This window comes from Mobula birostris, chromosome 9, assembly GCF_030028105.1.
Source record: "Mobula birostris isolate sMobBir1 chromosome 9, sMobBir1.hap1, whole genome shotgun sequence".
Taxonomy (NCBI): Eukaryota; Metazoa; Chordata; class Chondrichthyes; order Myliobatiformes; family Myliobatidae; genus Mobula; species Mobula birostris.
In genome coordinates, this window is record NC_092378.1 from 105385138 (window position 1) to 105396358 (window position 11221).

At 41.5% G+C, this 11221-nt stretch overlaps 1 protein-coding gene across 1 annotated transcript in view; it reads right to left on the bottom strand.

Annotated features, from left to right (window-relative positions):
* drg2 (developmentally regulated GTP binding protein 2) overlaps positions 1-10359 on the bottom strand; it is a 34240-nt gene extending 23881 nt beyond the window's left edge. Inside the window, exons 1-3 of the mRNA XM_072268537.1 lie at positions 10213-10359; positions 4686-4846; positions 1316-1405 (exon numbers count right to left, since the gene is read on the bottom strand). Of these exons, the coding sequence (XP_072124638.1) occupies positions 1316-1405; positions 4686-4846; positions 10213-10276 (315 nt within the window). The 5' untranslated portion in view covers positions 10277-10359. The remainder of the gene's footprint in view (positions 1-1315; positions 1406-4685; positions 4847-10212) is intronic.
* Positions 10360-11221: the final 862 nt, after the last annotated feature.

Genomic DNA, 11221 nt, shown 5'->3' on the forward strand with positions numbered 1-11221 from the left:
AAAAATCCCAATAATGAAATGTAAAACAAGTGTTCTCAAATAAAACTTTAAACCCTGGAAACACTTAGCAAGTCAACACTTTCAGTACGCTGGATGAACTCAGCAGGTCGGGCAGCATCAGTTAGAAACGACGAGTCGACGTTTCGGGCCGGAACCCTTCGTCAGGATTGAAGAATGAAAGATGGGGAAGGATTTGAAGAATACTTGTAGCTTCAGTTGAAAGACCAGTAATTTGAAAGGCAAAGGGGTGGGGGAGGGGAAGCATTGACATCATAGTCTTGAAAACAATGGGTAGTAGAAGAAGGAGGTCGAACCATGAGGGCGCTGGGGGAGGGGAAAGAGTGAAATAGGGATAAGGGAAGGGAGGGGGAGGGAATTACCGGAAGTTGGAGAATTCTATATTCACACCAAGGGGCTGGAGACTACTTAGATGGTATCTGAGGTGTTGCTCCTCCAACCTGAGTTTAGCCTCATCATGGCAGTAGAGGAGGCCATGTATGGACATATCTGAATGGGAATGGGAAGCAGAGTTGAAGTGGGTGGCTACCGGGAGATCCTGTCTGTTGTGGTGGACTGAGTGGAGGTGCTCGACGAAGCGGTCCCCCAATCTGCATCAGGTTTCACCGATGTAGAGGAGGCCGCACCGGGAGCACCGGATGCAATAGATGACCCCAACAGACTCACAAGTGAAGTGTTGTCTCATCTGGAAAAAACTCAGGTTGGAGGAGCATATACTGTCTAGGTAGTCTCCAGCCCCTTGGTATGAACATAGAATTCTCCAACTTCCGGTAATTCCCTCCCCCTCCCTTCCTCTATCCCTATTTCACTCTACCCCCTCCCCCAGCTCCCTCATGGTTCCGCCTCCTTCTTCTACCACCCATTGTTTTCAGGGCTATGACGTCAATGCTTCCCCTCCCCACCCCTTTGTCTTTCAAATTACTGGTCTTTCAACTGAAGCTATAAGCATTCTTCAAATCCTTCCCTACCTTTCATTCTTCAGTCCTGACGAAGGATTCCGGCCCGAAACGTCGACTCATCGTTTCTAACTGATGCTGCCCGACCTGCTGAGTTCATCCAGCGTACTGAAAGTGTTGCTTTGATCGCAGCATCTACAGATTATCTTGTGTTTACTTAGCAAGTCAGCCAGCATCTATGAAGAGAATAGTCCTGCTGAAAGATCACTGAACTGAAATGTTAATTCCATTTCTCTTTCCACAGATGGCCTCAGCTATGAAGGTAGTTATGGAATTTTGATTACAATTCAGATTTCCAGCACCTGCAATTTTTAAAAATGTTTTTGATGCAAGTATCTCACCTCTATGACACCTGGAATGCAGGTAAGGGTTGTAAATTCATACGAAGCTGCTTCACTTGCAGTGGAAGTCATCAAACTCAAAAACGTTGACTGAAAGATAAATATGTAGCATAACTTAGAAAAAACAAGGAGTGACTTAATTCAATACAACGAAGGTACAAAGCTGTACACTGATGCTCACTAAAGATCCCAATTTTAAGGATAATTTTCAGACTACTGAGAAGAACTTCTGTGCATAAAAGTTTAGTACTTTTTTTCTTGCAGAACTTGTGATCATGGAAGCCACTGCTTGTGGATTTTAGCACCAGATTTAAAAAGCCAGTGGGGTCACTTGGAACTTCCTGCGAAGCTTGAGATCACAGAAGCATTCTTAATGGGCAGTGTGAAAAGCCAGGTGTCATGGTCCACAGTGGTACGAATGACATAAGCAGGAAGGTTGATGAGGTCCTGCAAAGTGAGTTCAGGGAGTCATGTGTTAAATTAAAGGACAGGACCTCCAAGGTGGTGATCTATGATTGCTCCCTGTGCCACGTGCTAGTGAGGCTAAAAACAAGAAGATAATACAATTTAACACATGGCTAAGGAGATGGTACAGGAAGGAGGGCTTCAGATTTTGGATCAATATCGATGAATATTTAGGCCCAAGTTAAGAAGACGTACCTGTAGTACACAGAAAATATAGGCAGCAATGAAGAAATAAGGTACTTGAGGAGTATAAGAGACAGAAGAGAACACTTAAAAGAGAGAAACCAGGAGAGCTAAAAGAAGGCATGAGGTTGCTCTGGCAGACAAGGTGAAGGAGAATCCCAAGGGTTTCTATAGATATATCAAGACTAAATGGATAGCAAGGGACAAAACTGGTCCACTTGAAGATCAGCGTGGTCATCTAAGCATGAAGCCTAAAGAGATGGGGGAGATCTTAAATGAATTTTTCGCATTTGTATTTACTCAGGAAATGGATATAGTCTATAGAACTTTTATTAGAGGCACAATAGTAGTGGGATCATGGACCGTATCCAGATAACAGAAGAGGAGGTGCTTGCTGTCTTGGGGTAAATTAGAATAAGTTGCCAGGGCCTGGCAAGAAGTCCTTCACACCTTGTGAGAGGCTAGTTCAGAAACTGCAGGGGCCCTAGCAGAGGTATTTAAAACATCCTTAGGCACGGGTGAGGTGCCAGAGGTTTGGAGCACAGATAATGTTAGTCTGTTGTTCAAAAATCGCTCTAAGAATAAACTGGGATATTATAGACTGGTGAGCCTGGTATCAATAGTGGGTAAATTATTGGAAGATACTCTGAGGGACAGGACATATAAGTATTTAGATACACAGGGCCTGATTTTGGATAGTCAACATGGCTTTGTGTGTGATGTCTAACCAATCAATCAGATTTCCGAGGAGGTTACTGGAAAAGATGATGAAGGAAAGGCAGAAGATGTTCTACATGGACTTAGCAAGGCCATTGACAAAATTCTGCATGGGAGCTAGTACAGAAGGTTTAGTCGCTTAGCATTCAAAGTGAAATAGTAAACTGGATTAGGAGAAGCCAGAGAGTGATGGCAGACAGTTGAGTCTCTGACTGGTGGTGTGCCGCAGGGAGCAGTGCTGGGTCCATTGCTGTTTGTCATCTTATATTAATAATCTGGATGATAATGTGGTAAACTGGATCAGCAAACTTACGGCTGACACTGAGATTGAGGACGTAGTGGACAATGAGGAAGGCTATCAAATCTTGCAGGGCATCAGGACCAGTTGGAAAAATAAGCTGAATAATGGCAGATGGAATTTAAAGCAGACGTGTGAGGAATTGCACTTTTGGGAACAAACCAGTATACACAGTGAATGGTAGGACACTGAGGATCAGAGGGATCTGGGAATACAGATCCACAATCTGTTGAAAGTGGTGTCACAAGTGTTGGTATGTTGTACTTTAGTTGCATAAGACATGGCAACTCCAAATTTACAGCATTGTGTTCAGTTCTGATCACCTACCTACAGGAAGGATATCAATAAGATTGAAAGGATACTGAGAAAATTTACAAGAATGTTGATGGGACTTAAGGACCTGAGTTATAGGGAAAGGTTGAATAGGTTAGGACTTTATTCACTCGACCACAGGAAGATGAAGAGAGATTTAATAGAAGTACATAAAGTTATAAGGGGTATAAACAGGGTAAACACAAGCGGGGTTTTTCCACTAGAGGTCATAGCTTAAAGGTGAAAGGTAAAATAGTTAAAGGGAACCTCAGGAGGAACTTCTTCATTCAGAGGGTGGTGTAAGTGCGGAACGAGCTGCCAGCTGAAGTGGTGAAAGCCGTTTTGACTGCAACATTTAAGAGAAGTTTGGTAAGAATACAGATGGAAGGTGAATGGAGGGCTATGGTCTAGGTGTGGGTTGATGGGACTAGGCAAAATGTCAGTTCAGCATGGACCAGAGGGGCCAAAGGGCCTGTTTCTGTGTTGTAGTGATACATGACATTATGCTCATGTTTCGTGCATTGACTGCTCCATACAAGCGACAATCACCTTGGATCAACCCATTTGTCAGCTAGGCTACATTTATGTAGCATCTTATCATCCTATCAAATGTTTCAAAGCATTGAAGGAGTTATTTTCAAAATGCTTTAAATGCTAATGAGCGGTGTTCTTTAAGGCCCATCTGAACCATAAGAAGGAGCTGGAAATATTTTATTCCATTTAATTCATATGGTTGATGCACTGATAATAAAAACACAAACACCTGGCATGAAGATCACAAACTTCTGATCTACAGAAAACAAATACTGCCTATAACAACAATTTCACAAGTGTGTACATCATTTCATACAACCATTTACAACCAAGATTTTATGCTCTGATAGCAATTAGAAATTGTAACCAGAACAATAAATCTACATTTGACTGGTATTGCACTTCTAACACTACAATGAATGCAAAAGAATTCTGTTCAAAACTTTGATGAGGGTGGAGGTCCTTGTACATCTCAGTAAAAAACCCACATTACAGAGAATGGTCCACAGGCTTTTGTATTGTTGTGGTCATGATTCCCTTCCCGTTGTATTTTTTTGGCCTTGAGCATGGTGGTGGATTATGTGGAGGAGATAAAGTCTAACTTTATTTACTCAAGAGGGAAAAAAAGTAAAGCCAAAATAGGAAGTGCACAATGCAATACAACATATTAATGCTTTGGGTGTTAGCATTCATTGAGTGGATTCTAAAGGAAACAAGGCTTGCACAGTTAAGATGCTGAATGAATGAAGTTTTGTCCACTTTATAGTATCTCCTCCAATTTGTCCCACCAACCATGTTAGTCCAACACACAGCATTGTTGTAGAAGAGTGTAAAAGACGTACAGAGTAAACTTATTCCTACCTTACCCACAGAAGGGAATCCAATCAATGCTACCCTGGCATCTCCTGATTTCATCACATCAAAGCCTTCACCTTTGGATCCAGCAGATTTTGGGGGTTCCAACAAGTGTGCTCTGTACTTAGCAAGTTTGGCTTTTAACAAGCCCAAATGATACTCAGTGGCTGTAAAGTATCAATCACATTATAGTCAGTTCTCCAGTAATGTTGACTTCAGATCTATTCAGCATAGTTATTCCAGTATTCTTTGTGATATATATATATATATATATATATATATAAAATTGGATTTTAAAAAAGACGGGCTTATTAGTAAGTTTACAGATGATACAAAATTGGTAAAGTTGTGGGTAGTGGAAAAGGTTGTCAAATGCAGGATATTGATCAGTTGCAGATATGGGTGAAGAAACTGCAGATAGAATTTAATCTGGGCAAATGTGAAGTGTCACACTTTGGGAAGTCAAATGTAAGGGAAACATGCACAGTAAATGGGAGGATGCTTAGTGGCACTGAATAACAGAGTGATCTTGGGGTCCAGGTCCATAACTCCCTGAAAGTTGGCAACACAAGTTGAATAAGGTGGTCAAGATGGGACATGGAATACTTGCCTTCATCAGTCAGTGTGTTGTGTGTAAGAGTTAGGAAGCCATGTTGCAGCTGCATAATATTTTGTTCGGAGTATTGCATTCAGTTCTGGTCACTCCATTAGAGATGATGTGGAGGCTTTGAAGAGGTTGCAGAGCAAGTTCACCAGGATGCCACCTGGATTAGAAGAGTATTGTTTGGACAGATTTGGATTACAGTATCAGAAGCTTAGGGGACGTCTAATAGGAGTTTATAAAATTAGAGGTGGCATGGATACAGTAGATAATCAGAATCTCTTTCCCAGGGTAGAATTGTCAAATACCAGAAGGCATAGTTTTATGATGAGAGAAGGACATTTTTTTTAATATACAGGGAGTGATCAGTGACTGTAAGAAGAAAGAAGATCTAATAGTGCCATTTAAGAGGCACATGAACATGAAGGGAGTAGAGGGATCTGGGTTTAGTTTCATTTGACCTCATGGTCAGCACAGACATCTTGGGCCAAAGGACCTGTTTCAGTGTGCGGTCCAATGACCATAAAATTCCGGATAATGCATCCGTACGCAATGGAAAACAAACCACTCAAGGGTAATATGCTTCATGTATAAAACTCTCAGCTCTGTCTCTAAAATTGTTCTAACTATTACTCCTACTGGTGAACTTGTAGATACCATCCATCACCCCAAATTACACAAAAGAATTAGCTCCCTCCAGATCCAGCATGAGTTTACAATTAAAAAGAATTACCGATGATGTTATCACTGAAAGCAGAAATCGATGACCAGGCATGAGTATGCTGTTGGATACACAGTAATACATTGGCATGCAAAAGTTTGGGCACCCCGGTCAAAATTTCTGTTAATTTGTGAATAGTTAAGAGGGTAGAAGATGAACTGATCTCCAAAAGTCATAAAGTTAAAGATGAGACATTCTTTTCAACATTTTAAGGAAGATTAGTGTATTCTTTTTGTTTTCTACAATTTTAGAGTGGGGGAAAAAAGGAAAGGAGCAGCATGCAAAAGTTTGGGCACCCCAAGAGATTTGAGCTCTCAGATAACTTTTACCAAGGTCTCAGACCTTAATTAGTTTGTTAGGGCTATGGCTTGTTCGCAATCGTCGTTAGGAAAGGCCAGGTGATGCAAATTCCAAAGCTTTATAAACACCCTGACTCCTCAAACCTTGTCCCAGCCTGCAGTATTGGGTAAAGCTAAATGGATTCAATCACAGCTGTCCGTAATAGTGTCTTTTGCGGGGAGGTTGGAGTGCCAAAGTAAGATTAAAAGATACCCATTTTTAGAATTGGTTAATAACTGGGCTGTGAAATTGAAATTGACTGAGGAAGACATAGTTGGCCAAATTTACCTGCCACCTATCCTTTTTTGGCTCTTTCCAGAACTAGAAGTAGACCTATTCCTCCTTTTTCAGCTTAAAGGAAGCAGTGCAATTTCATCAGCGTTGATCACAAATGAATATTTAAATAATAAATGGGGATCTTATCTGAAGATTTTTACTGACACCTCAGTGGACCCAGAGAGCAGTAGGGCAGGATTTGGGATGTATGTGTCTCAACTTGGAGTTAAGATTGGTCACCGGGTTTCAGATGGAGTTTCTGTCTTTGCAACAGAATTATTAGCAATCCTCTGGGCCTTATGGTGGATAGAAGACTCTCAACCACGTAGGGTTATCATCTGTTTGGATTCTGCAGCTGCCTTAGAGTCTATAAAAGGGAGTAAATCAAAAGCTTGTCCTGACATAGTTATTGAGATTCTCTTAGTGCTGTTTAGAGTAGGGAAGATGGGTTGTGCAGTTAGATTTTCATGGATACCAGGGCATGGTGGGGTGGAGGGAAATGAAATTGTGGATGGTATTGCAAAGTCTTCCCTACAGAGCAGGCAAGTAGAAATTAGAGTTCCCCTCGGCAGAGCAGAATTGAGAAGTAGGATTAAAAAAGGTACAGAGAAGAAGTGGCAGGAGGATTGGAAAAATGAATTAAGGGGCAGGCGTTATTTTTATTGTCACCCACTAGTTAAAAGGTTTCAGACTGTTACCTTTTAAGTCACAGAGATATGGTGAAATTTACAAGACTTAGGTTGGGGCATTGTGAGCTAAACTATTATTTAAAGATAATAGGAAAACATTCTACTGGATTATGTGACTGTGGTAGTCCAGAGACAGTCCAGCATGTTTTGCTGAGCTGCAATAGATACAAAATTGAAAGAAGCGTGCTGTTCAAGAGGCTATCTGGCTTAAATTTATTTTGGTTTTCTATTAAATTTTTGTTTGGCCGTCAAGAGAATCAACATCTGATTGAATAGTCTAAAATTCAGTTTATACGTGAAACTAGGTTGTATTTGAGAATTTGAGTTCCTTGAAGTTCTATAATTAATTACACATCCTGCGGAGGGCCGTAATACGCCTAGATGCGTCTAAACAGCCAGAAATAGAAGAAGAAGAAGAAGAAACCTTGTCCCAAACACAACAGAGTTACCAAACACAATGCCGAGGTCATGAAACCCATCGGCCTCAGTCTGAGGAATGGAACAGTGAAATTAATGAGGTGAAAGAGTAATACAAACTACAGTGTGATGTTTGCAAATGAATGCCAATGTGGTCATACTAGAGATTCTGCAGATGCTGGAAATCTTGAACAATGCACTCAAAATGCTGGAGGGAATCAACAAGCCAGGTAGCATCCTTGTCTCAGCCTAAGGCATCGACCATTTGCTTCCCTCCATAAATGATGTCTGGCTTACTGAGTTCCTCCAGCATTTTGTCTCTCGGTGTGGTACAAAATGCCAGAGGGGGATAAACAAATCTATATGCGGGAGGGGTGGTTACTAAGCATTATATACCTAGGCTCGTGAAGGACAATGAGCCCAATAGGTAAGATGAAAACCGCTAATTATTGGAGTCCTACACAATGTCCAGTCCTGATGAAGGGGCTCGATTTGAAACATCGACTGTTTACTCTTTTCTTAGATGCTGCCCGGCCTGCTGAGCTCCTCCAGCATTTTGTGTGTGTTGTGTTGGCAATTATTGGCGTGTGTAGTGAGGAAATGATGATCGTTCTATAGCTTGCAAGGGGAATTTTTCTTTAAAATTTCAAGGGTGTGAAGAGGCCTTGGGTGCAGGAGGACAAATGACCATTTAGAGAGTGCAAATAAAAAACATATAGGATGATGCAGTGGTAATGAATATAATCTGCAGGAAGAGAGGAAGGGTTAGAACACAGAACAGTACATTACAGGAGCAGCCCCTAAGGCACACAATGTTGTGCTGAACTAATTAAATTCGAAATGAAATGCTCAACTGACCTACTCTCTTTTCCCTACACTATGTCCATATCCTTCCGTTTACGGGTCTCTATTTTATTTGTCTCCACCGCCACCCCATTCCAAGCACCCACCACCCTGTACAAAAACTTGTTCTGCATATCGCCCTTGAACTTATCTGCCTCACCTTAAATGTATGTCCTCTGATATTAAACATTTCAACCCTAGGAAAAAGTTACTGTCTATCTATGCCTCTCATAATCTTATAAAGCTCTATCAGATCTTCCCTCAGTCTCTGCCAGCCCAAAGAAAACCCAAGTTTGTCTAATCTCACCTTATAACACAACCCCTAATCCAGGCAGCATCCTGGTAAACCCCCTCTCCAAAGCCTGAAATGGGGCGACATGACTGAACACAATACCCCAGATGTGACCGAATTAATTTTGCAAAATACCTTCCTGACTCTTGAGTTCAATTCATCAACTAATAAAAGGCAAACATGCTATATGTCTTCTTCACCAACCTATGAATCTATATAACACTTTCTGGAAGCTAAGTTTGGACCCCAAGATCCCTCCATTGAATTTGCCTCCACCACCACCCTAGGAAGGATATTCCAGTCACCCACCACTCTGTGAAAAAAGCTTGCTCCACACACCTCACCTTAAGTCCATGCTCTCTGGTATTAGACATGTCAACCTTGGGGGAAAAACTGGCTATGAAGGATTTTAACATTAACAATGTACCATCTCTTTACATTTGATCTCCCGAAGTGCAAAACTTCACATCTGGCCAATTTAAACTCTGTCTACTATTTTTCCCCCCCATATCTGTAAATGATCTATATCCCACAGTACCCCTTGGCAGTCTTCTACGCTAAGCATAACACCACTAATTCACAACCTCATTAACCTACCAATCTACATTTTTATTCATGTCATAACACAAACAAGAGGTCCCAAAACAGATCCCTGAAAACTAGTCACAGACCTCCAGCCAGAACAAGACCCACTACCCTCCTCTGAGGACAAAATTTATAAAATGCACATGGAAGGTATTGTTAAAAGTATACTGAATGGCATGTGAGCTTATTTTAAAAATCATAGATTGTGAAGACTTAATAAATAAAATCTAACAAGTACATGCAGATATTAATGAATGTTTCAGTGTACATAACAGTAAGGAATGGAGTGAAGGTGATTTAATGATAATGTATAGTGTGTAGCTGGGGTTAATGAATATTAGATAAACGGTAAATTAATAAGTCAAAGGAAGGTTTATTTATTATGTTTTATAAGGAGCAAATGGAAAATAATGAACACATTCTAAAAAGTGCAGGGGATTAAGGAATCAAATGAGGCTAATAAGCACATGCTAAGGATGCAGAGGTTAATTAGCACCTCGTATGTGGCGCAAGGGCCCATGAGCATATTGAACATGAACCCAGGGTTAATGCGCGAATTCTGCAAGGTACTGGGGGGGGAAGGTGCGTGCAATGGGCATATTCTGGAGAAGGAAACGGTGGGTGTCTACGTTCACTTTCTACAGGCTACGGGAGGGGGCGAGGGGGTCATGGACACATTCCACAGACCATGGGGGAGGGGAGCAAGAACTCATTGTACCGCACAGTCTACGGGCTACGGACGAAGTTTATTTTATTTCCACGGCGCCAACCTTTGTTTTTCTGGGTCCGTGCGATTTCTTTCTCTATCTCCGAGATTTTCTCCAGGATCCCCATGGTTGCAGCTTTGAATCCCGGAGCAAATTCACCAAAAGTTGTCGCCAATTCTGGAAACGTCCCACAGCGGATCCGGAACCCGGCTCGCTTGCATCCGAGAAAACTATCCTGGCTTCCTCTAAGCGCGTGTCTTTGGTTCCGTCCCTTGCTGCTGTTGCAGTACCCACTTACTCTTGGTGTCCATTTAACATCACTTTATCACATTTTTGTTTACGTTATATTTTCTTTGTAACTGACACATTTTCTATCCCTGTAGCTGCTAATGTAATCTATTTTTTCTTTATTTCGTTTTATGTAGACGATTTACGGAAAAGTTGATAGGGGACAATGCTGCACTTGCAGCATTAACCACGGAGAGATCACAAGCCCCAAAGCACGCACAAAAGTTTTCTCAGATATTGTGTAATAAAGGCAATTCAATATAATTGACATGAAGTGCAGTTTTTTTCTCGTCGTAACTGTTTAAGGAATTGACTGGAATTCAGTTGTTTTGTGTTTGTACAATCTGTAGAATTTCTACTTAACTCTCATCAGAGGTGAAACTTCTGCTTGCAGCTATGTTAACCCGCGGGAAAGACTTTTCGGCATTTCGGACAACAAAGCTGCTAAGTTAATTCTCAAATTCTGGTGCTGTCGAGGTATAATGTGCGTGTTCTCCTTGTGACCAGGTGGATTTCTCCCAGGTGCTCTGGTTTCCTCCTACACCCCAAAATTTGGTCGTTCTATGCCAGTTTCCGAAGCAATCCTATTTCCACGTAACCTATTCTCTCCTCTTTACCATCAATCCTCCCCTGGTTCTACCACTCACATAAATAGGAAAGAGAATAGGTTACACGGGTGTGTATCTGGCATAGATCTGAACGACCGAATCGTGGGAAAGGTAGTCAGGTGTAAGGAAATGTATATTCGGCCCAGTACTGGAAGTAAAAATACCTCATGAGGATT